This window comes from Anarrhichthys ocellatus, unplaced genomic scaffold, assembly GCF_004355925.1.
Source record: "Anarrhichthys ocellatus isolate YVR2014 unplaced genomic scaffold, GSC_Weel_1.0 scaffold1, whole genome shotgun sequence".
In the NCBI taxonomy this organism is placed as follows: Eukaryota; Metazoa; Chordata; class Actinopteri; order Perciformes; family Anarhichadidae; genus Anarrhichthys; species Anarrhichthys ocellatus.
Window position 1 is genome coordinate 15,224,740 of NW_022280031.1, and position 21,671 is coordinate 15,246,410.

At 46.4% G+C, this 21,671-nt stretch overlaps 1 protein-coding gene across 4 annotated transcripts in view; it reads right to left on the reverse strand.

Moving 5' to 3' along the window:
- pdzrn3b (PDZ domain containing RING finger 3b) overlaps nucleotides 1-21,671 on the reverse strand; it is an 88,371-nt gene that overhangs the window by 13,277 nt on the left and 53,423 nt on the right. The window contains exon 1 of one of the 4 annotated variants that reach the window (XM_031853957.1): nucleotides 4,027-11,517. The exons of the other annotated variants lie outside the window; for them this stretch is intronic. Within the exon in view, the coding sequence (XP_031709817.1) occupies nucleotides 4,027-4,095 (69 nt within the window). The 5' untranslated portion in view covers nucleotides 4,096-11,517. Of the gene's footprint in view, nucleotides 1-4,026; nucleotides 11,518-21,671 lie in introns of those variants that run through there. 4 annotated transcript variants of the gene reach the window in all.

Consider the following 21,671-nt stretch of genomic DNA (forward strand, 5'->3'; position numbering starts at 1 on the left):
TTTTTATTGAGACAAATTCTGCCATACAAAGCAAACGTAATAATCTCTGTACTTTTGCTTGTTTGTGGATAAAGAGCTTTAGTTTGCCGCATGGGACTTGAGAATTATATCTGACATCCATGCGTCCAGTGATCCTCAGCCATTTGTTATACTTTGTCCACCACATCTACATGTATGGCATCTATTAGTGGTGGGAATGGGTAAATCACTGTTTGGTTTTAATATGCCTTCTTACAGCTTGGTTTGATCCCTCTCTGTCATTTGCTGTGGACTGACGGTAAGTACACGGGCTCCTGCGAGCGCTCCCCTGTGGCCGCCGGCCACCTGCTCCAGAGTTTAACAGATGTGGCGGCCAAACGGGGGCTCGATCTGGGCCGTTATTAAAAAACACACAGCGTCAGGCTCCGGTGGCCGCGCTCTGATCTGGTCTCTGTACGCCGTCTGTGTCAAGCCTCATTACCGGGGGGGGGGGTGAATGGGGACAGGCTACATCTTTGCAAGTTCCTTTTTTTTTTGATGACAGGGGTCTCTGACAGCGGGGCAGGGGAGGGGCAGAGGATTGGAGGGATGGCGGGGCTGTCTTGTACTAATAGTTCCATCTAATGTCTCTGTCGGTCTGGTCCAGGGGAGATGTTACACTGAGACCATCTGGCGCTGTGACAACTTGGCTTCTTGAGCCGAGCGTGACATCTTCACTCAGGAATAGAGCTAATTGGGCAACGGCACTTGGTTCCAGCGGGCTCATTTGTAAACTTCTATTGCCCAGCAGATCAACCGTTTTTCGGTTTAAGATGCTGGTCCTCTGCACGGAACGGAGGGAGGGAATCGACAGTGAGAAACGGAGAAGCCTTAGAAAGCAACCGACTTATAGAAGACAATAGTCCAGATCAGTTTGCCGTGGATCCGAGTCCCCATCGCCGGCTTGCGCTGAGGCTCTAATTAAGCTCCAGGTCTTGTAAGAGCCGCAGCATGGCGCCACAGCCATTACAGAGTGCTTCTGGGGAGATTAAGAGCCCTAGAAATGTCAAACAGAGTTTCCAAGGCCTCTGCCTTAAAGTCCCTGACAAAAGCAGCTGAGCTTACATCTCCACATGGTGCTTACCTTTAGCTTTGAAGAGAGGACCGAGGAGAAGGGTCAAGTTTAAAAGGGAGCGCTGAGCCCGCCGCAGCTCAGGCCTCTAATGATCATAACAAAGAGGGAAGACACTTATCTAGAACGCCACGTTGGCTGCCTTTAATCGAGCTGAACAACGTTTGATCTCCAGCATAACTCTATTGATCAGTGCAATTCCTTTCGAGGAAATAATGTACACCAAAAGCTCTTTATTCATTCCACCCAAACACACGGCTAAAGTTAGCAAAAAAGAAAGAAAAAACCAGGCAAGCTTTTTTAATCCTGCCAGGATTGATAAGAATGCCTTCAGGAGCAGTCTGTTGACTTTTATAAAACAGAGCAGAAGCATATTTTTCACGCTTCCGACATGGGAGTTGGAGCTAAGGTGTTTAATGAACTGGAAAGATTTCAAGTGTTGGCGGATTATTAAGTCCTCAGAGAGATAAAGGGGGAGAGCAGAGAGGTGGGCGCTGTGCCAGGCTCACCGAACAAGAGGATCTGCCTGTATTACATCAGTAGGGAGAAATAAGACCTCCCAGACCCTCCTGAGACCCATCGCTTCAACGCAGTTTGTAAAGAGCTGTAAAGAGCTCCACAGTAACCTGCACGGTGAAGGCAGGCACGACCCTGTCGGCCATCATTAACCAGAGCTGCTAGTTGTACATTGTGAATGCACCTTCCAGTAGGACACATCTGTAATGATTAAACATCGTGTGTCCGAAGGCCGGACTGGTTGTGTCTGCTCTGTAATGCGTGCTGTCCTAGAATAATCATTGTGGTGTAATTAGCTAAAAATAAACATGGAAAAAGGTTTCGCAACATGGCCACCTTCAAAAACAACCAGAACAAAAAAAAGAAACAGAGTCCCGGCCGATCACAAACTCCTTCCGCGACTCCTTTGACAGCATCGGCATCATGAACCTCTTAAAAACAGAGCGTACATCCACAGTGCGTCAGAAATCATCTGCGTTATCTCTGCTGTCACGTGGGGGCCGCGGTGCTCGGCCCGTCTGAGGGCAGCAACATGTCGAATGACTTGTCGTGTTAAACCCGGCACGCCGACTCTCCCCTACGGAGCCTCGGGGGCAGAAGAACAGACTGCCGAGAGACAGACGGAGGACAACCGACAGGCACGTCGCCACTGTGACCGAGGAGACAGCGGAACAAAAGAAGTGACAGGCCTCTTCCATTAACCATGTTTTTGCTGTTATTAGAGGTCTGTTTTGGGGGTGGAGGAGTCTCTCTGACCCCAATATCAGCACCCATAATCCATTTATTCTGCCACTGTACACCATCTTTTCCTCGAGACACGCAAAAACCTCTTAGTATTTTTTGTTGTTTTGTTCATGAACAGAGCTGATCAAAGCCAAACTATTTGCAGGCACAATGTCAGCCTCCCCCCGCTATCTTCCCCTGACGGGAGGGAGAATAATGAGCGAGATCCGCAGAGAGCTCGATCATTACATTCATTTAAACCAGCCACTAGCCACCCGGCACCCTGTGCAGCAAATGGAGATGTAATTCGGTGTGATTGGAGGATAACACTTGGCCGGGGTCCATCACGGATGAAAAGAACGAGGAGAAAAGATGTGCAACACAGTCTGTCAGACTCGTACACCGTCTGCTGGTAGATGCTTTCACTCATTAGACCCGACTGCCACTTGAATCCAAACACTCTCACATGAATAACCCGGCGGTCTGAGTGAGCCGTCTCAATTAGAGTTGAGGAAGAACGGCAACATGCTGCAGGTTTTGTTCGGTGGGCACCACACGCCAGTCACGGTACACGCACATGTTCTCCACTGACGGATCAGAGAATAAAAGTTTCATTATGACTTTCTTTCTTTCCATTTCTTTCTTCAAATGCTTTTTGAGAACGGAATTGGAAAAGGTGGGTTCATACTGAGTTCACCTGATTCAGACAGAAAGGTATTAGATTCTGAATGTCTGAGGAGAAAAACAAAAAGAGCATTTGATCATTTTCAACACGAGTGCATCAACAAACAAACCCTGTCATGGCTTACTCATAAATCCATCACGCAAATTCAAATATCCTTAACCAAGAATATTTATTTGAATCGCCCACTTATCCGTTATTATAAAATAAAGCCCACGTTGATGTCTTGAGATTGTCAGCATTGGCTGACCAACTGTCCAAAATCAAAGATATTCAATTTACAACAATATAAAACAAAGACAAGTAGTTTATAGAAGCTCGAACCAGAACATGTTTGCCATCTTTGCTCAATTAATCAACCAACCAATTCATGGTATCAGGTTTGTACTAAAGTATGGTTTAAAGGGCACTTAAACCCCCCCCCCCCCCCCCCCAACAAGAACCAGTCCATGCTCTGGTGAAAACGCTCCCTCTGTGTTAATGGTGCATCTACAACAACGCTCGGCTCTATTTTCTCTGGTTTAAAATAAAAAAAGTGCAACACAAGCACGGCAGTGTTAAATATAAACTTTTTTTTTCTGTGTGTGTTAAAGTCAAACCGGCGTTAAAGCCGGAAAGCTCCGAGTCAGCATTCAGTCTACAATGAGGAGGTGGGCAGTGATCGGCGCACACACTAGCAGACACATTGAGAGAGCTGTCACCTCTTCATCACCACCACCCCCCCGCCCCCCATCCTCCTCCTTTAAAGAGCACCGCGCCACCTCTCGCTGACCCTCGCGGCCAGAGTTCAGGCTACTCAGCTGCAGGAGCTCCACACTCCACTCCACTTTCCTCCACCCTCCGCTCCCACTCAGCCGGTGACCCCCGGAGACATGAGCGCAAACAAAAGTCACAATACAAAACAAGCCTAAAACTGACTGTGGCTTTTGCCGAAAACAGGACAAAAAGTACAATCAGACAACCTGAAAAGAGTCCCTGAGGTTGTCTTTTCCTCCAGAGGCTAGGGTCACAGTACCTGGCAGACTTCATAGAGTAGTTTATAATGCTCCTCGGGCTTCTGCAGGGTACAGAGGCTGCATCCCATGGTGGAGGAGATCACACCATCCAGGCTCCCCCCCCCTCCGGCCACTCGAGACGGTGGAAGCAGATCTGTTCTCCTTCTGCTCCCTCAACGGACTGCCTCCGTCCGCTCGCAGACACACGACAACTCTGAGGGGGCCGACAGGATTGGCTTCCCACCCCCGGCTTGTGGCTGGATCTCTCCGCTCAGCCTCGTCTCTCTCTCTCTCTCTCTCTCTCTCTTACCCCCCCTACCCTTCCTCGCCTCACATGCTCCCTCCCTCTTCGACGTCCCTCCAGCTTTCTGCTGAGCTTCACGGGGCCCAGCAGCCAGAGCTCGGCCTAGCACACGCCCCCCTCCTCATGTTTATTAAGCGGCCGCTCATTGATTATTCATGAGGGGGGGGGGGCCCAACGTGTGAGATGAAGTCCTCCTTATTAAATTACTTTTAGTTTGAAATCCAAAGTGGGACAAGAAGACCTTCATCCATGATTTCAGGATCGAGCTCCACATACTTGTGATTCAAACCCTTTTGCCGTGCCCCAGTTAAATGAGCGCTTGGTGACCTCTGGTACACTAATCCAGCAGAAAGAGACTGTGCATTCTTTCCTGTCTCTCCAAATACACAGGCCCAAAGCCAGGTGAAACAAATAAACCAGCTACATGTTTATGCTGTCCCTCTCCAGTGCAGGCACAACAAGCCCTCAACCCAGCGGAGCGTCTTGTGCTCAGCACCATACGGTAACGTTCTCTGGGTCCTTCTTGCTGCCCTGTGTGCAGACAACAGGTATGTCTCCATAAGGCAGACCTGGCATCTGTCCTGCTGTGTGCTCTGGTGGACACACACACACAGCCGACCAAAGACACATTGAAGACATTTCAGGGCAATGAATCCGTAAGGGTCAGAGATGGAACACTTTACATTTCTACAGGCAGAAGACGTGGTACAGAGTTAATAAACCCTTTTGGAACGCAGGAACTTTCCCCAAAGACTGGAAACCTTTTAAAAGAAGTGCTTTTCGACCGCAGGGACCAGGGTCGAAGTAAAGTTCCTGGGACGAAAAAGGCTCTGTTCAAGGGTGGTACTTTCTGAAAGTACAGGAACTTTCGGGGTTGGGTTTGAAGTGATGATTGTCCCCGATTAGTCAAACACACACACAGCGCCGCTGCTTCAACTCGTGCTTCATTTATAAAACCAACAAGATTTAGGACCATTTTAGGACGATGGGGAGAGAATTTCTCTTTGTTTGATTACATTAAAAGTAAAGTTGGGGCTTTTCTGTCTGCTTTCCGACTCATTTAAAAAAGAAAGAAATTGCGAGCGAGCTGCAAAGGAGAGAGGTAGAAGAGAGAGAGACAGCGCGGCGGTGATTTGATTATCAGAATGATGATATATGGAACTGCAGACAGCAATAGGCAGAAGGAACCTTTTAGTTCCTAAAGAAAGTAGTCCCGGGCCTAAAATCACGAGAAACATCTTGGTGGAAACGCAGCTAATGGAACCAGGGTGCAGTAATTGACCCTATGGTGTCTCTGTTCACCCCTTCATGATTCAATCCCACTCTCGCTGCGATTTCGGTTCAATTAATTCCGCGGCGATAAGCCACATACCTGGATAGGCTCCGTGGCAGGAGGGGGATGGAACCACGCCTGCTGGTGATTTCCTCCTGCCAGATGTGTCCGCTGATCCCTATCTATCAGCGCTTCCACACTTCCTTCCTGCACCCTTTTCGAGACAGCTGCATTTTTTTTTGGTGAGGCTCGAAGGTTTCCAGTCAAATGTAAAGAAAATGTTATGCAAATCTTTTCAAATACCACAGAAGACAAACTGCGAAGGCTTCACATCACGTGGAATAAAACCACATCAGAGACACCGAGCAACATGAAAGCTGCTCTCAGGTTGTCCATTGGTGTGAATGTATGTCCAGCATTTCTGGAAGGTTTTGGCGACAAACACCGCTGCGGTATTTTGTTAAATGCACTGCCGCAGGTTGTTCGGGCACAATTTGTGTATTGGCTGAAAAAGCACCCCTGAGCAAAGTTTTTACTCTCTCAGAATTCACCATTTCTATTCACTTCCACAATTTATAATTTACATAAAAATACTTGGATGGGATTTTGGCTAATGAGATTTCACTTTCCCATTTAATCCATATTTGTATTCCGTCCAACAGCTGTTAACCAAAGGCTGTGTTCAAATAAATCCTCATCTTTTTCCCACAACCATGAACACGCAGAGCACTGGAAAATCAAAAAAAAAGAAAGAAAAGAGAGAGATCCTAAAATGAGATCCTTCAGGCAGAAGAAGCGATGGTGACAAAACGTTGCCTCGGGCAAACGGCGAAGGTATCTGTGTGAACTTAACAATCATTCATAATTACTGCAGGCTTTGCTCGTCCGGGCGCGAGGCTCACACTTTCATCCAGCAGCAGCATGACGAACTAATTCTACGCTCACATTAGCCGTGCTGTTGTGCCCGGGGCTGGGATCGGCTAATCTCGCTCTCACACTGAGATTGTCCAATTCACAAAGTCAAAAAAAAAACGCAGATGCTGCTCGGATATGAACGGCCGCACTAAAGATTATGGCAGTTGTTGCAGGAAAAACCCCAAAACCTGTGTATTAATGAATAATCAGCCGGAGTGAAACACAGAGCAGAGAACCTGAATGCACACTGGCCGTCATTGTGTTCAGTGATTTAATTTTGCAGGTGCTGATTAAATGTCTTGCCCTCGCTGGTGACGAAACCCCCCCCCCCCTCTCCTCCGTCCCTGAGGTTTGATCTGTGGGCTCAGCGGAGAGAAACACGCACACTTCAGCTTTCATTCATTACTGGTCCAGACGGTGACACAGTGTTCGGAGGTTCCTATCTCAGCGTGAGCGAGACCAAACGATAACAATGTCGTGCGGTTTGTTATCATCAGCATCCACATTTACTATTTTTTAATAGAGACAGGAGGGCTAGAGGTTACCACATCCCCTACCAATTAGCAACGTGGCGCTTGGATCCTGTGCATTTGATCTATGCTTGGTTGGATCATTGATATTTATAGAGAATGCCTGGTGTTGTTTCGGCGTCCCACTGGGCCCAGTTTAGGAGTCAAGGCTTTAACTAGAGCCGCGGTGGGATCAGATGGCGTACGGTGTCTCTAACACATCGTCTCCCCACCCTCTGAGCTCTTTATGCTCCTCACATCCAACTACAAAGCCAGGAATCTCCGTCTGTCTGCCTGTGTGTCCTTCGCGTATCTCCAGAACCGTTCACCTGATCTACTTCACACTTGGCGGGTGCATTGCTGGGGACCCAAGGAAGAGCACAAATGATCTTTTTACGGTATGTGCAGGACTATTTCTTTGCTGGTCAAGAAATAGTCTGGGATGGGCCAAAATCAGGCGTGGCAGCGCTACAACACGAAGCACGAAGTCTTCTAGGCACAAAGTCTTTTGTTCCCTCATGGCTGGCTGCACAGCTCTGGATCGCTGGTCACGTGATTGGCCACCGCAGCTTGACATTGTGTTGCATTTTTCCAAAAGTGAATTCTGTTTCAACTTTTCCACACAGGCCACTCTTTTTATTTATTTTAGGCACCGCCTGTGGTTCAAACCACTGCAAGTTAAACGCACAACTGAGCAAAATGGTGATAAAGCACGTTTCCAAAGAAACTATACCTTTTATGATTATCTCAAGTTTTACAGTGTGTGACTGGGGAGTAATTGCATATCCATTAACCCTCACTGTCTTCAGTCCACATGATGGAGGCACTGCAGGTCCGCCGAAATTAATGTAACCTGACCTCAGCATTTCATCTTGGCACGTGGCAAAATGCCAAGCCATGTATCTCTACATCGTGGGAAGCCAAATCTCGATGATACGAACGGAGAAAGATGTTTGTTTTTTTTAAAAGGTGGACTTAACAGGGAGTGGAGACAACGCAGAAGGTGACAACGTGGCAACATGTGGAGAAACAGGACACCGATGGCTGATTGTGATAACACAAGGAAAAAGCATGATGTCCAGGTCCTCTCGCACGACTCTAATGCACTGTCCAGACGGCAGGATGAGGGGAGGGAGGAGGGAGGACGAGGAACGATAGAGTGACGAGGGGAAAACTAAATTGGCCACATATTGTGAATCCATGAAGGGAATGTCCTAGTGTGGCTTCTCATTTGTATAGAGAGTCATTGTTTTGTGCATCAGCAGAAGCTGGATTAACGCCACTTCACGTCATAATACTTGAGGCCAGAAGAAAGAAAAAATCCGGACTTTCCACTGTCAACTGTATTATTTTTGTGGGGTGAAACCACAAATGCTGAGTAACACAAACAGGCAGATGCTTAAATTTCCCTTTTTCCGACATGACTGCAGGGACAGACTTGTCTCAAGTGGGACGCTACTTAAAGCCAAGTGTACCACCTTCTAGTAAGGTCCCCTTTATGAAGTTGGTGTTTTTCACTTGACAAAAAGTCACTGAGTCTGCAGTTATAGGTAGTGATATTATGGAGGATGTGGGATCCAGCATTTTTGGAGCTGGATCCATACTAGAGATCGCAAGTGAAACCATCTTGGCTGCTGCTCGATTTCGACCATTTATCTTTTAATCTGTTTTTAGCAAATTCAAAACTAAATCCCCAGAATTCCCCTTTAATGAAGTATTTCATTAAGTGTTAAAAGCAAGATCAAGTGTTATGCTGGAGCAAACCAAACGTTATTAATAATGGTTTACAATGAACCTATAAAGCAGATAATTATCGATCGAACTTTAATAAAGCCATCAGCTACAAATTATGGAACCTTTACAAGGTTTCCTGGATAATTTCACTGCTTTATTATAAAGTGGAACTAAGCAAAGTTTGCTCGTGCGCAGAACAAATAAGATGTCACACTGAACTGCTGAATAAGACTCCTGTCTGGAGCATTGATTTTCCCTGTAGACCGGGATTAGGCCTCCACCGAGTTGATTTTGGCTGTATATATATTTGTCCCCCTTCAAATGGTTTGGTTTCAGCCCTCTAATCTGTAGACGATACGAGAGGAGAGGGGAGCTACAATGCCCCCGTGTTAATGGAGATACCAGATGAGCGAACGGGAGCAGAAAGAGGGAGCCGGAGCGAACACAAGGGATGTTAAAAAGAAGGTGCGAAGACGACGGACACGCGAGACGGAGAGACGCTCGGTAACCACAGAGGAGGGGACGGGGTTTAATGAGTCTCCAGTCCCTCTCAACTGTACCGCTGGGGCCTGAGCGGCATGAGGATCTGTGTATGCATGTGGGTGCCTGTGTGTGTGTGTGTGTGTGTGTGTGTATCCACCTCTGAAACACTGGGCTGTGCATAATTTATCAGACAGCTGTCAGCTTTGTACTGCTATTTACACTGCCAGCCAGATCCTGTGCCAACAGGGAGCCCAGCCAGCAGGAATGACAGCCACCGAAACTGTTTAATTGGAGACTCAAACAACTAATAATGCCATCGCTATCACTTCAGTGTAATTACTTAATTATGAGGGGATGCTTACACGACTGATGTGTTGAAATCCCAATGTATGACACTGGATTTTTTGGGGGATTTCGATTTCGGTTCACAGAAAAATCTCTAAACCTGTTTTTCAAGCTCCCCGAGGCTGTTTCCCATTATCCAAAGCCTGACAGTAAAATGCAAAGAATTTCACTCTGTGCTGTTTAAAATCATCTTCATATTTTGGAGCTTGGAAAAAAAAACCCTAAAAAAAACACATGCTTCAGGCATGTGTTGCAGTGCGGCCACCGAGGAGGTGGTGTACACAAACATGACGCAAAAGCAATTATCAGTTTGTGTGTGTGTTCATCAGACTGGGACCTCTGTCCCTCTACCAACTAGCGGGAACATTACCCCACTTACTTCTCAAAACAGAAAACTCTGTCAGGTTCTTCAAACAAAAACAAACATCACTCGCAAAGGAGTATATGGAGGAGAGCGTTCTGGCTTTTCTAAATGAGCCAAGTATTTGTGCCAAGTGGATGCAGGCATGCGGGCGGGATGACTTGAAGTGTAAATTAATTGGTCTCTGTGCAGACACACTGGCTCTTGCAGCGATTCTCTTGGTCGGGTCCCTTTTAACCCACCACCACCTATAACACACCTGTATTTAGCTCCATAATAAGCCAGGTAACATTACCGCCTAACCTTTGGTACTATAAAAAATACGTTATGATGGCGAGGTATAATAAAATAATATTTACAGCTAATTATCCAAATGCCATGACATTCCTGCAGGAGGTAACTCATGGCGCGTGTCAACACAGTTATTAGGCAGGATATTAAAAAGAGTTAATATTTCATCCCGTCTACTTCGGTGATGTGACTCCACTCCGAGGGTCCCTGCAGGTCAACTCTGCCAACTCCATGCAGAGTTCCTGTCACCAGTAAATTCCCAAAAGCCTTCATCGCTCCCGGCTGCCGCGGCATGTTGGCAGCCAGAGTCACCAACGAAAGAGCCTCCAGCTACACTGGTTGCAGAGTGAGGAGGCGCGTGGGCGCACACACACTGCTGATACAGCCAGCAGAGGTGGGCGCTCAAAGAGAAATGGCTCTGGACCGAGACTGCAGAGAGGCAATCGGAGTGTTTGAGTGTTTAAAGATCACTTTTTATTGTTATTTACAGCTGTGGTTCATTAATCGCACGGTTGGCCGTTCAATCTTGCAGAAGTCGTCTTTCAGCAACCATTGCTTCCAATAGACAGGCAAAGTCTGCAGTGTACAAATCATTTTTTGATCCATTTTGAATTGGGCCATGAATTACTCATATGATGTTTCTCAGTTGAAAAGATAATTGTGCTAGTCAAGAAAGTCTCATTTCGTCATTGAACTGTTGAAGTACAAGACTTAATTTGAAAGACTACATAATTAAAAGTCGCGTAAGTGACGTCTGGGGCTGAAGCTACGGTACCGGGTCGTACTCAGACAAACAGGTCTCGCTCCTTCTTCTTTCAGGTAAAAAGAGCCGTTGAATAAAACACATCAGGTAAGCTAAACGTTACACATGTGCAAGCCAAGTTAACGGGCATGCTGGTGAAGTGCACTGTGCGAGACGAGAGATGTGGTTCACCGAGCCGAAGATTTTGCTTTAAATTGACAAACATCACATGTGTAATTCATGGCACAATAAAAAACGGGACCAAAGAGTTATTTGTCTCTCGCCTTCGAGTACTGTACAGATTTCTTTCCAAAATAAAGTCCCATGGGGAAAGCCTGGGTGAGACAAGGCACATATGCAAAACACCCTAACACCCGGGGTGATGCCTGAGGTCTTTTAGCTATTTGGAACTTTTCCATCCATCCTTTTAACCCATCTAATACAACCAGAACCGCCTTCATGATTATAAGAGCAAGCTGGACAGAGCCAGAAGAGACTACTATGAATCCAGACAGCGACATCAACAGGACATGGGTGAAACTGAGACCAGTCCACCCCCCCCCCCCCCCCCCCCCCCACACCAAGACCAGGGACACACATCATTACGATTTACTTACAACATGAAGGTAGGCTGGATGTGTTCACATTTTCCACAGCCATTGGCAGCTGCAGAAAGGAACTTGCAACTATTATCAAATAAAAGCAGACCCCTTGACAATATCTATATGTAACGGCACATTTAGTTTTGTAAGGGGGGGGGGGTGTAAACCTGTTTGATCGAGAGGTTCCGAAGAGTGAGTTATAGCCAAAGGTCCATGTTCAGCCCTCGATCTCATTACATTACAGTGCTCTTCCAAATGAAAAGCTCTGAGTGGGAGCGGGGGTCATTGAGAGGTAACTGACTGACGTGTTGGCTGACATCACTCAAACGTCTCAAAAGTCAGACGGATGGCCGGGTTTAACTGCACAAAGTCGGCTTTGACGAATGGGACCCAGCACCCTGGAGGCGGACAATGTTATTTTTACACACAATGTCTTTTAAGCACTCCACGAGAGTTTAAATGGAATTGCTAGCGATGCTAACTGGATGTCTCGACCGCTCGGTAAATCTCTTTTCTGCGTGACCCCCCCGCGACCCGTGAGATGGGCCGAGGCAGTGACCTCCGAGGCCTTCTGGGCAGTGGGGGCCCGATTCACAGCCACCCTGTTGTTTTTGCCGAGCCAGTCGGTAATTTGAAAGCGGGAGATGTTCAAACGTGTCAGACTCCAGTGGACGTATGGATCATCGTGAATGACAGTTGACTTCATAAACCTCTACATGCAGAGGTAATACACAGGCAAGATGGAAGAGCTTTTAACCACGACACTTGTTCTCCATGTTCCCTTGGCAGAGAAAAATGGTTCAGACCATTTGCTTTCTGGGCTTTTTAACATCCACACATAGGAAGCCTCCAATGTAATGGTTGGCAACATTGTGCTTTAGATGAACACTGTATCTTTAACTATTATAGGACTTTTAAAAGGTGTGCAATGACAAGTTATACACTAGATATCATCATTGGCTAAGAAATCCCACAGGATACCCGAGACAATTTTGGTTTGATGATGACAGCTGACCTTTTGGATTCGACCAAACCGTCAAATTAATTTTCTCCTTGAACGTTAAAATGTCTTTGAGCAACAGATTTAACGCTGATATGGTGACTTCAGCTTATCTGTCCTTGCTCTTAATGCTTTATCCTTCACATGTAGCCCCAGGGTTGGGCTTTAAAAGATTACATACTGGAAGATTGCATTGTTCTCATCGGGGGAAAAGAAACATCAGGCTGTAAAGGTCAAGCTGCAAATGCTGTCAAATTTCTTAAAATGCATTTAGTTTATACATTTTCAGATTATGAGATGACTATCAATATTTAGCGTCATTGTCAAAATTGCTACAAATTTGTGACCAGTAAAAAATGCACAATTGCCGTAGAAGCAAGTAGCAGTTTAAATGTGGCAGAATTTTACATTGCTGTTTATGCTAACAGTCATGAGAAGTCGTTACTGAATGTGATTTTGGCAATAAACTCCTCTCAAATGCTTCCCATGACACATCTGCTCATGACGATACACACCAGATTTGTCCGAAGTAAATTTAATTACCGACTCTCAGGAACTCTCAAGTCTGTGCAATGTCCCCGTTCTCCACTCGTGATCCAACGATTACCCTAAACAGCCTTTTAACGAACCGAATGCTAATTCCGTTATCCCGAATGGAAAATTAATTTGTGACATATGTCAATAGATGTACTGCAATGATTGTGCAAAGTGGTTCTAAAAATGCAAATAGAAGCATTCATGTGTTTTTCAGAAAGTGTCCTAATGCTATGCAAAGCATTCAGAGAGTTATGAATTAAAATGAACATTTGAACGCAACTGCAAAAGTATGTTCATGCTGTTATTTTCCTGTTTATTTTCCAAACAGACAAAAGTATGAGAGCTTTTAATAACGATTCATAACGAAGCCTCTTTTTGTTTTTTAGTATGCTGGGCTTGAGTGAATGAAGGACATAATGTGCTTCAGTTATGGTGACACATTTGGCTGGCAGGACAACAAGAAAATACTAATATTCAATATGGTTGAAAGCATTTCATTTCAGACCCAGCCAGTGGGCTCAGTGCATCTCACATCAAACTGGGAATTGGAAAATGGCCCCAAAGTGCAGGTTTCTCCTTTGATGCTCCGAGCATCATTAACCCAAATATAGTTTCTCGAGAACTGTTCCCACCAACACGTCTTCAGAAGGAGTGTGTTTGATTGAAAATCACACACACTCCACACTTCTCCCACTTCAAAAAATTGAAGCGTGCTTTTAAGCAACCCAAGTCTGTAATTTCCATCTCGTTTCGACTTCATTTGCGCTGAAGTACCCTGCAAATGCTGCCTTCACAGAGCACACTGCTGCGGTGATGCTAATAGTATACCGTGTCCATTAAGAGCGGGAGAGAGAACCGTCTTCTCTTTGGTGAGGAGCAGGAGAGCAAGGGGAGGGAGACACAAGAAAAGGGCAGGGGTTGGGGGTGCTAATGCGGGGGAAAGGAGGGAGAGAAGGGAAAGATGGCTGTGGTTTAATGAGGAGACAGTGGTTTTAGGAGCGAGCAGAGGGGGGTGGCTTGATCTTTGACCTCTCGGATCCCTCGGTGCGTGTGACAGCCCCGAGTTCAGACGGAGGATTAAGGTAATCAAGGGTAGTAATGAGAACAGAGCACACATTCATGAGCCCGGAGACTCCCCGAAAGCAACACCTCTCTCCTGAGTGTGTGTGTGTGTGTGTGTGTGTACCAAGACATCATCGTTGCCTGTGGTGGTTTACTTCGTGACAGAAGGGAGCCGCTGCAGACAGATATACTGTAGATGTGAAGAAAGAATGCCAATGGAACCCCCAACCCCCCTCCAATAATGGGATACCTAGCCTTTGTCCCACTTTCCAAGGACACGCGTCTTTTAGCTGGTAGCCTACAGACGACATTTCAAACCCACTTGACAGCAATGAGTTATTGGAAGGAGGATATTTGAGGCTCGAAAATCACCTGGTTACCCGAGGTGACACTACGCCGTGGCGAAAAAGTTAATGCGAAACATTCGCTTGCTCCAGTTCCTGAAATGTGAAGAAGTTGGAACCGACATGCAGTTATTCACCATTTTGTGAAATTTCATGGACTAAAAGAAAGAATCAACAGATTAATTGGCAATGAAAATAACTACGAGTTGTTGCCATACTTTGCAGATAAATCAGGGAAGCAACTAATGATTATTCCCATTGAAGATATTTTTCTTGATCAATAATTATGGTCATTCATTTGGTCTATGAGGTCATCAAATCTCTTGTTTTGTATGAACAGTCCAAAAGCCAAAGACAGTAAAGACGTTACCATGATATGACAAGGAAAAGTTTGGTATCTTTGAATTTTCTGTTGATATACTAATTATTACCACTCTAAAATGAATGGTTTCTATTGGATCAAAGAGCGTCCCCAATTACTCCTAACCAATAATAGCTAACCAATAATAGTTCGCAATAATGAGCTGACGCTCATTGGGCAGTCGGTCCGACCCCGTCTACATCAGCGGGCTTGTTGGCCCTGCGGCTCTGGTGGCTCAGCTACACACAAAGTCATGTTACGCAACCCGAGCCGGGCCGAGAATGTGATTTCCCCCCGTCCGGCACGGCTCTTAATGCCGCTCTTGATGTCTAACGAGTACGAGGGCTCAGGTGAACTGGAACTTTTGTTCTCTCTGGTAATGAGATTATTTGTTCAGATGGGAGTCGGAGGGGCAATAATGAATGTGGGCCAACAGTTTGGTTGAAGAAGGTGAAGAGTAAAAAGCTCAGTTACTGTGGAACATTTTTGTGAAAATCTTGTGATAAGCTCCGTGGACAGGAATGAACCAACTCAGTGTTAGGAAATCCTGAAAACATTGTTTTGGCACTTCAAACTGGAGCAGTGTCTGTAGTTTGGTTTAGTTTTGGATTAGGGATTTGCAAGTAAGGATACAATATAAAGAAATAAGGTATCCCAAAAATCCAACATAAATAGCGATATCACAAAAAGAGAGTAACTGGACTTTGTAGACCTTTTTTTTCAAATCCTTATGCTCAGCACGGTAGCATGAAGAGGTACAACAGCCAGTTTGTTTCCCAGGAGACACCCCGACAAGGCCAAGAGAGAGGAGGCACCTTAAAAGGCTATGCTCCGTCTGCAGCCGACTGGTGGAACATGACTTCATTTTGGGGTCGGCACAATCTTTTCAACAACTTCAAAAATCCCGGCTCCGGTCTTAACACCTACAAAGGTCACGTTTAAGTCCTCATAATGAGGATGCCACATGCCGATATCATCTTTCACAGGCTCCATTTGACCGATGCTAGTGTTGGATGGAGTCACGTTCAGCGGTGCTCATCCCTGCCTTTTTTTAAATCACATGTTTTCAATTACCCCGGGAGTGCACAGAACCAACTCGTGCTGTAATTCAATGAGAACACAAAGAGGCGGGTTGAGAGGGAGGGGGGCATTGTCCCGGGACAGCTGAGTGACAGGGGTGAATCTTTTGGACCTCGGCACGCACAGTGGTTACTTTGTACCTGTCAGTCAAGCCGTGACACGGACAGCCTGTTTGGGGGGGGGGGGGGGGGGCTCGGGGGACGCCTCTAGAGGCGAGCGAGGTGAGAGGTCCTCCGCCACAGGGCGGCCCCCCCCACCAGCAGGTGACTCACCACCCTACAGCTTGAAAAAAAAAAACTTCAAACAATGAGAGGGGCCGAGCAGCTGGCTAGTGTGACACAGCAGTCGAGCGAGTTGGGACGACTACGCACTATGGCTCCTCAAAAACCTTCAGCGACGTTTCAAGAGCAGCCGGGACAACACTGAATTAAAAAGAACAGACCGGCTTTTTACTTTATGTCAATACCAGACTGAAAAAAAGCATATGATAATTCTGTTTCACAAAAACTTTATGTTGTAGCACATCTTTTCTCACCAGAACTTTCGAAGGTGTTACAAATATTTGGCACCACAAGTGGTGGATTTTCGAGCCCGATATCGCTCTTTTGAGGCTACAGTCATGCTAGCAGCTGTGTTAGGCTGAACTTCAGGACACCAGTGCTTTTGAGCCAAATGTCAGCATGCTAACATTTGCATATTAGCACTAAACACAAAAAGGTACATTTGAGGCTGATGGGAATGTCATAAGTTTTGCAGTTGGTCATAAACAAATGTTCTGGAAGGTTGATGTGGAGATATTTCACTGAATAAGAGAAAACTTTGACATGCTGGTAATGCCGTAAATAAAGACACGGGATCCCCAAAGTCATTGGGTTAGATTGTCAGGGTATCACGAATATCTGTAACAAATATCATGACAATCCATCCCGTAGTTGTCAAGACATCCTACATAAAACAATGAATAATGCCCGTTGCATTGACATTTCTCAGCAATCATACAGGGATGATAAGGCCAAACGTCCGCATACTTTTGTCCATGTAGTGAACAGCTCACAGGTAATTACAGCATAGCACAGTTCTACTGAAATATACCAAACACAGGACTCTTAAGCAATGAATAGTATTTCACTGCTGCTGCTGGATGTAGGGCTGCTTAAACCATCTCTGCAGGATCCAAGAGCACCACTCTGCCAGAAGAAACTCAGATTTCCTTTCCACCGACGCTTCACACTCTGAGCTCTTTCGGCCCCATCTATCTATGTCAAAGCTTCTCACTACAAAGTACTGCTTCCCCCGGTCCACCACTGACTACTTCCTTATCTACCGCTCTCAGCTAATACACCATTATTCAGACTGCTTTCGAGCCAGTGGACGTCCCTCAGCCGAGAAAAAAAAAAAAAAAGAAAAAAAGATTGATTTTTGCCGCTGAGTGGTAGAGGTAAGGAGGTATTATGTGCCAGTCACGGCTGGCTGGGCTGCCAGCTGGAGGGAACGGCTGGGGACAGCAGATCACACAGTTAGAGGCCTCGGAATAACACTAACAACCCTGAAGATCAAAGCTGAATACAAAAGCAAATTGTAAAGAAGAAGACTGGAACCGCTGGCGGGTTTTCTGTTGGAGAGTCCGGCAAACCCTCTTATAACTCAGTCACAGAAAACAGGCACGAGAACTGATAACACCACTAAGTGTGATTGTACTTATAGAGACACTCAAGATCTCAATGGAGGCCAACAAAAAAAACGACCAACATGTGATCTTAAAGTGCGCTTGCTGTCAGTTTAGACTGTGGCTGATATATACACAACCATCTTTGAAGATGAAGTTCATAGCAGATAAACATCCTTAAAATCTTTAAAACTTTTGAAGACTAAAAGGTATACGCTTGCATTTCGATTTTAAATGCTGGGATTGTATGCAAATATTCAGCCCAAAAAGAAGCTTGGACGACTAATCTGTATTCAGACAACCTGAGCAGAGGTATTGGAATTTGAAAGGAAAAGGTTAGACTGGAGCATCCTTGAGTGTTTCCAGAATAATTGTGTTATTGTCCGGGAGAACAATCCTCTGAAACAGCTTTCAAGACCACAAATGCTTTGCACTAAAACAAACTTTAATTCTTGAAGTGTCAGCACTTTAAGGCGGAGAGTGGCGGAGGGAACTCTGGGCACACCACTGACTTTATATTCAGTAAAAAATTTAAACTCAAATGAATAAATGTGCAACTTGATTAAGAATTCATGTCTGATGGTTGGCAAGCAAGCCAACAAAGAGCCCAAATCACACTCAAGCAAGCAAGAAAAAAAGAAGAGATGATTGGATTTATGACCCCCCCCCAGATCTCAGTGGGCTGCCATTAGCTGTCCCAGGGTAATATCTGCCCCTGCTCCTAATTGAGAGCCACAGGTTGACATGGTGTCTCACTAGCCCCTCTGCTCGGATGCTGTCAATCCACCTTTTCCTCACCGCACAGAGGCTCCTAATGGGAGCAGGGAAAACCATTAGCCAACCTCAGTCTTCAAAAAAGACACTCACCCCCCTTTACACCTTGCATTGAAATGCATTTTGGGTGATTGGATTACAATCGAATAGTGCTTGGCCACATGAAATTGCAGGTACCCAAAACGCAACGGGAACGAATTTTGATCCCATTGGCCTTAGCTAAGCTACCAAGCAAGAAAGCTCGTCAAAACACTCGTGGGTGGAGTCGAGACCAGAACCAGCGTCTGTTAAGTTAAAATTGCCAATTCGTATCGCGTCGAAGCCACATGGTGGAGAATGGCCGGAGAGGATGTGACGTCCGGTTGTTTGAGCTGAACAGAGCGATCAGATCTCAGTGTGGACACTGGAGACCCATATTAATACTACCTACTATTAATACCAGGTGTAAATGTAATCAGGTTAAATCATATGTAGATACGATCTGGATGCGAGATGCATTTTAATGCAAGGTGTAAAAAGGGAAAAGTGTCTCAAGAAACAGATGGAGGGAAAGAAAGACGGACACTTTTTCAGAAATTGAGAAATGAACTGAAAAGGAAAGATGGAACCAGACCCGTGCGTGCGTGCGTGCGTGTGTGTGCGCGCGCGTGCGTGCGTGCGTGAGTGCGTGTAGATGGGATGACGAGAATGTCAGGCAGGCAGCGTCTGAGACGACGGCGACAATGAAGCTAATGCACATGCCGGGCAAGACCCCAGTCGCCAAGGAAACACAACCCTGCTTTCTGACCGTAGCCATGGCAACCTGCATCCCAAAAAGTGAGTCGAGGGCTCTCTTTGAGGGGCGGTGTGTCCCTCCGCTATACAGATTTGGCTCTCGGGGTTTATCCGTCTTCATCAGAGTGCAGGTTACAAAAATGACAACAAGCACATTCTGCAGCACACGGTCGTTAAGAGGGAGATTTCCCAGAAACAATTAAAGATTGTGCAAATTCAACTAAACCCTTCTGAGGTCACGCCATCCTTACAACTGGATATTAATTAGAGATAATCCTTTCCAATCAGCAGGAAAGGAATTTGGATGCTGAAATGTCACCAAACGTGCCAAGAAACGCTAATTCTGATGTTTTTTTTTTTTTTGAATGGAAGCAGACGCTCATTGGGCAGTTGGTCCAACCCCGTCTACATCAGCGGGCCTGTTGGCCCTGCGGCTCTGGTGGCCGCTTAAACCGGCTCAGCTACACACAAAGTCATGTTACGTAACCCGAGCCGGGCCGAGAATGTGATTTCCCCCCGTCCTGCACGGATCTTAATGCCGGTCTTGATGTGTAACGAGTACGAGGGCTTAGGTGAACTGGAGCTTTTGTTCTCTCTGATAATGAGATTATTTGTTCAGATGGGAGTTGGAGAGGCTGAAGGATGGCCGAGCTGCAGATATATACACGAGCAGAGGGGGAAGGGGGCGGAGATTAACTCCTGATTACATCACAAATCTGCCCCAAGCTTGGCCGTCCACAGGCCAATACATGCAGCACTGAGATTTGGATTGTAGAATCCACCCCTGGTGACACACACACACACACACACACACACACTCTCTCTCTCTCTCTGGCACACAGCTTTCACTCGCATTCCAGCACCGACGGGGGAAACAACAAACAGCTTGCCCATTGCAAAAACATACATAATAAGCGAAAGGGAGAGGGGAGCGAGGCCACGGAGAGTTCAGCTGCCGTCCAGACTAAACAACCCACGGAGAGCTGCGATCACTTGATCTACTCTCACTCTGCGGACGGGGGTCGTGTCACTCCAGAGGGAGGGATGGGAGGCGATGTCCACCTCGGGGTTACATCAACAAGGTCAGACCATTCACAGACAGCACGAGACGGTGAGGGAAAGGTTGCCCTATAGTGAACCGCTAGGGTTCTCCAAAGTGGCAAGGAGCTTCTTCAGAGTGACGTCCGACTGTACAGTTGGCTCTTGTTTATGGCAAGTGCAAAAATCCATAGCGCTCTACCCACGGGAGGATCTCACAATGTATGCTGTGAAAGATGTAGAGTACAGTCTGTGAATGTGCTGTAAATGACTCATCACGAGAGATCCAACAAACACAACTGGCCTTTGTATTTGTGGCTTTCCTGATGATGAACAGCAAAGCAGCTTTTATCCTCACAAACTACCAAAAGCACGGTGGTCGATTGCATGTGCTCCGCTTTCAAATACATATGCATCTATCTCGTCAAATCAAACAGTTGGGAAACCTTCTGAGACATCCAGGTTTTCTTTTCTTCCAAAAAAACAAACAAAAAAAGAAATCACACAAAGCAGTAACCACACAGTTTTTGCTGAAGGGAGGTGGGATCAAATAAGGGCAAGAAAGAGAGGATATTTATTAAGGAGCACTTCCAAAGTGTCACATCGCCACCTACTGGTGATAGATATAAAGTCCTGGGAGTGAACCCGCTGATGCCGAGCAGCAAAAAGGAGCCTCACAAACGTTCAAAGCTCTCCTGCTTTGCTTTCATGCTGCGTACACGTTAAACGCAGACACTGTGAAGGCTTTCGCAGATGGTCGGTGCAGGGGAAGAAAAAGGAAAACGGGGAGAGGGGGGATGGCGAGGTAGGGAGAGGAAGTGGAAGAGAAAAAACAAGTGGACGGACACAAAGTGAGAGCATGAGGGGGCGTGTTAGCAAACTGGGAATTTGTGGAAGCAGCTTCAACAAGTGGCTTAATCTGTGGGGGAGGAGGGAGTGGTGGTGGGGGGGGGGATACTGGTGTTTACCTGCTAGATTCTACAGCAGGCCATCAATCTCAATGTGGGCCTCGCACTGCCCGCCCCTACCTACTCCTTCTGGCATTTCATCACTCCTTCTGTCCTCCCATCAAGTGCCTCTCCGATATGTGTGTGTGTGTGTGTGTGTGTTTCAGGAGCCCAGCTGGTTATGTCGGTGGTGGGAGGAGAGGTGGGAAGGAAAAGAGGGAAAGGGAGCTCGGGGAGCCGGAGCCATGGCTCCAGTCTAGCATGACTCAGTCTGGGTGCATCCATGCCCCGAAGGGAAAACACACAAAAACATGTACCAAAACACACAGCTCTCACCCTCTGTAATCATTGTGTTCAGATGCTCACTCCCCTCCCCCCTGCTCACTCCCCCCTGCTCACTCCCCCACCCCTTTTAACAAGCATTTCCATGTCTCTTAGCCCAGCTGCTTGGAGGGGTAATAATGGCAATGACAGGAGGGCGACTGGAAAAGCATTAGTGGGGAGTCTGTTGTTGGGCTCTCCT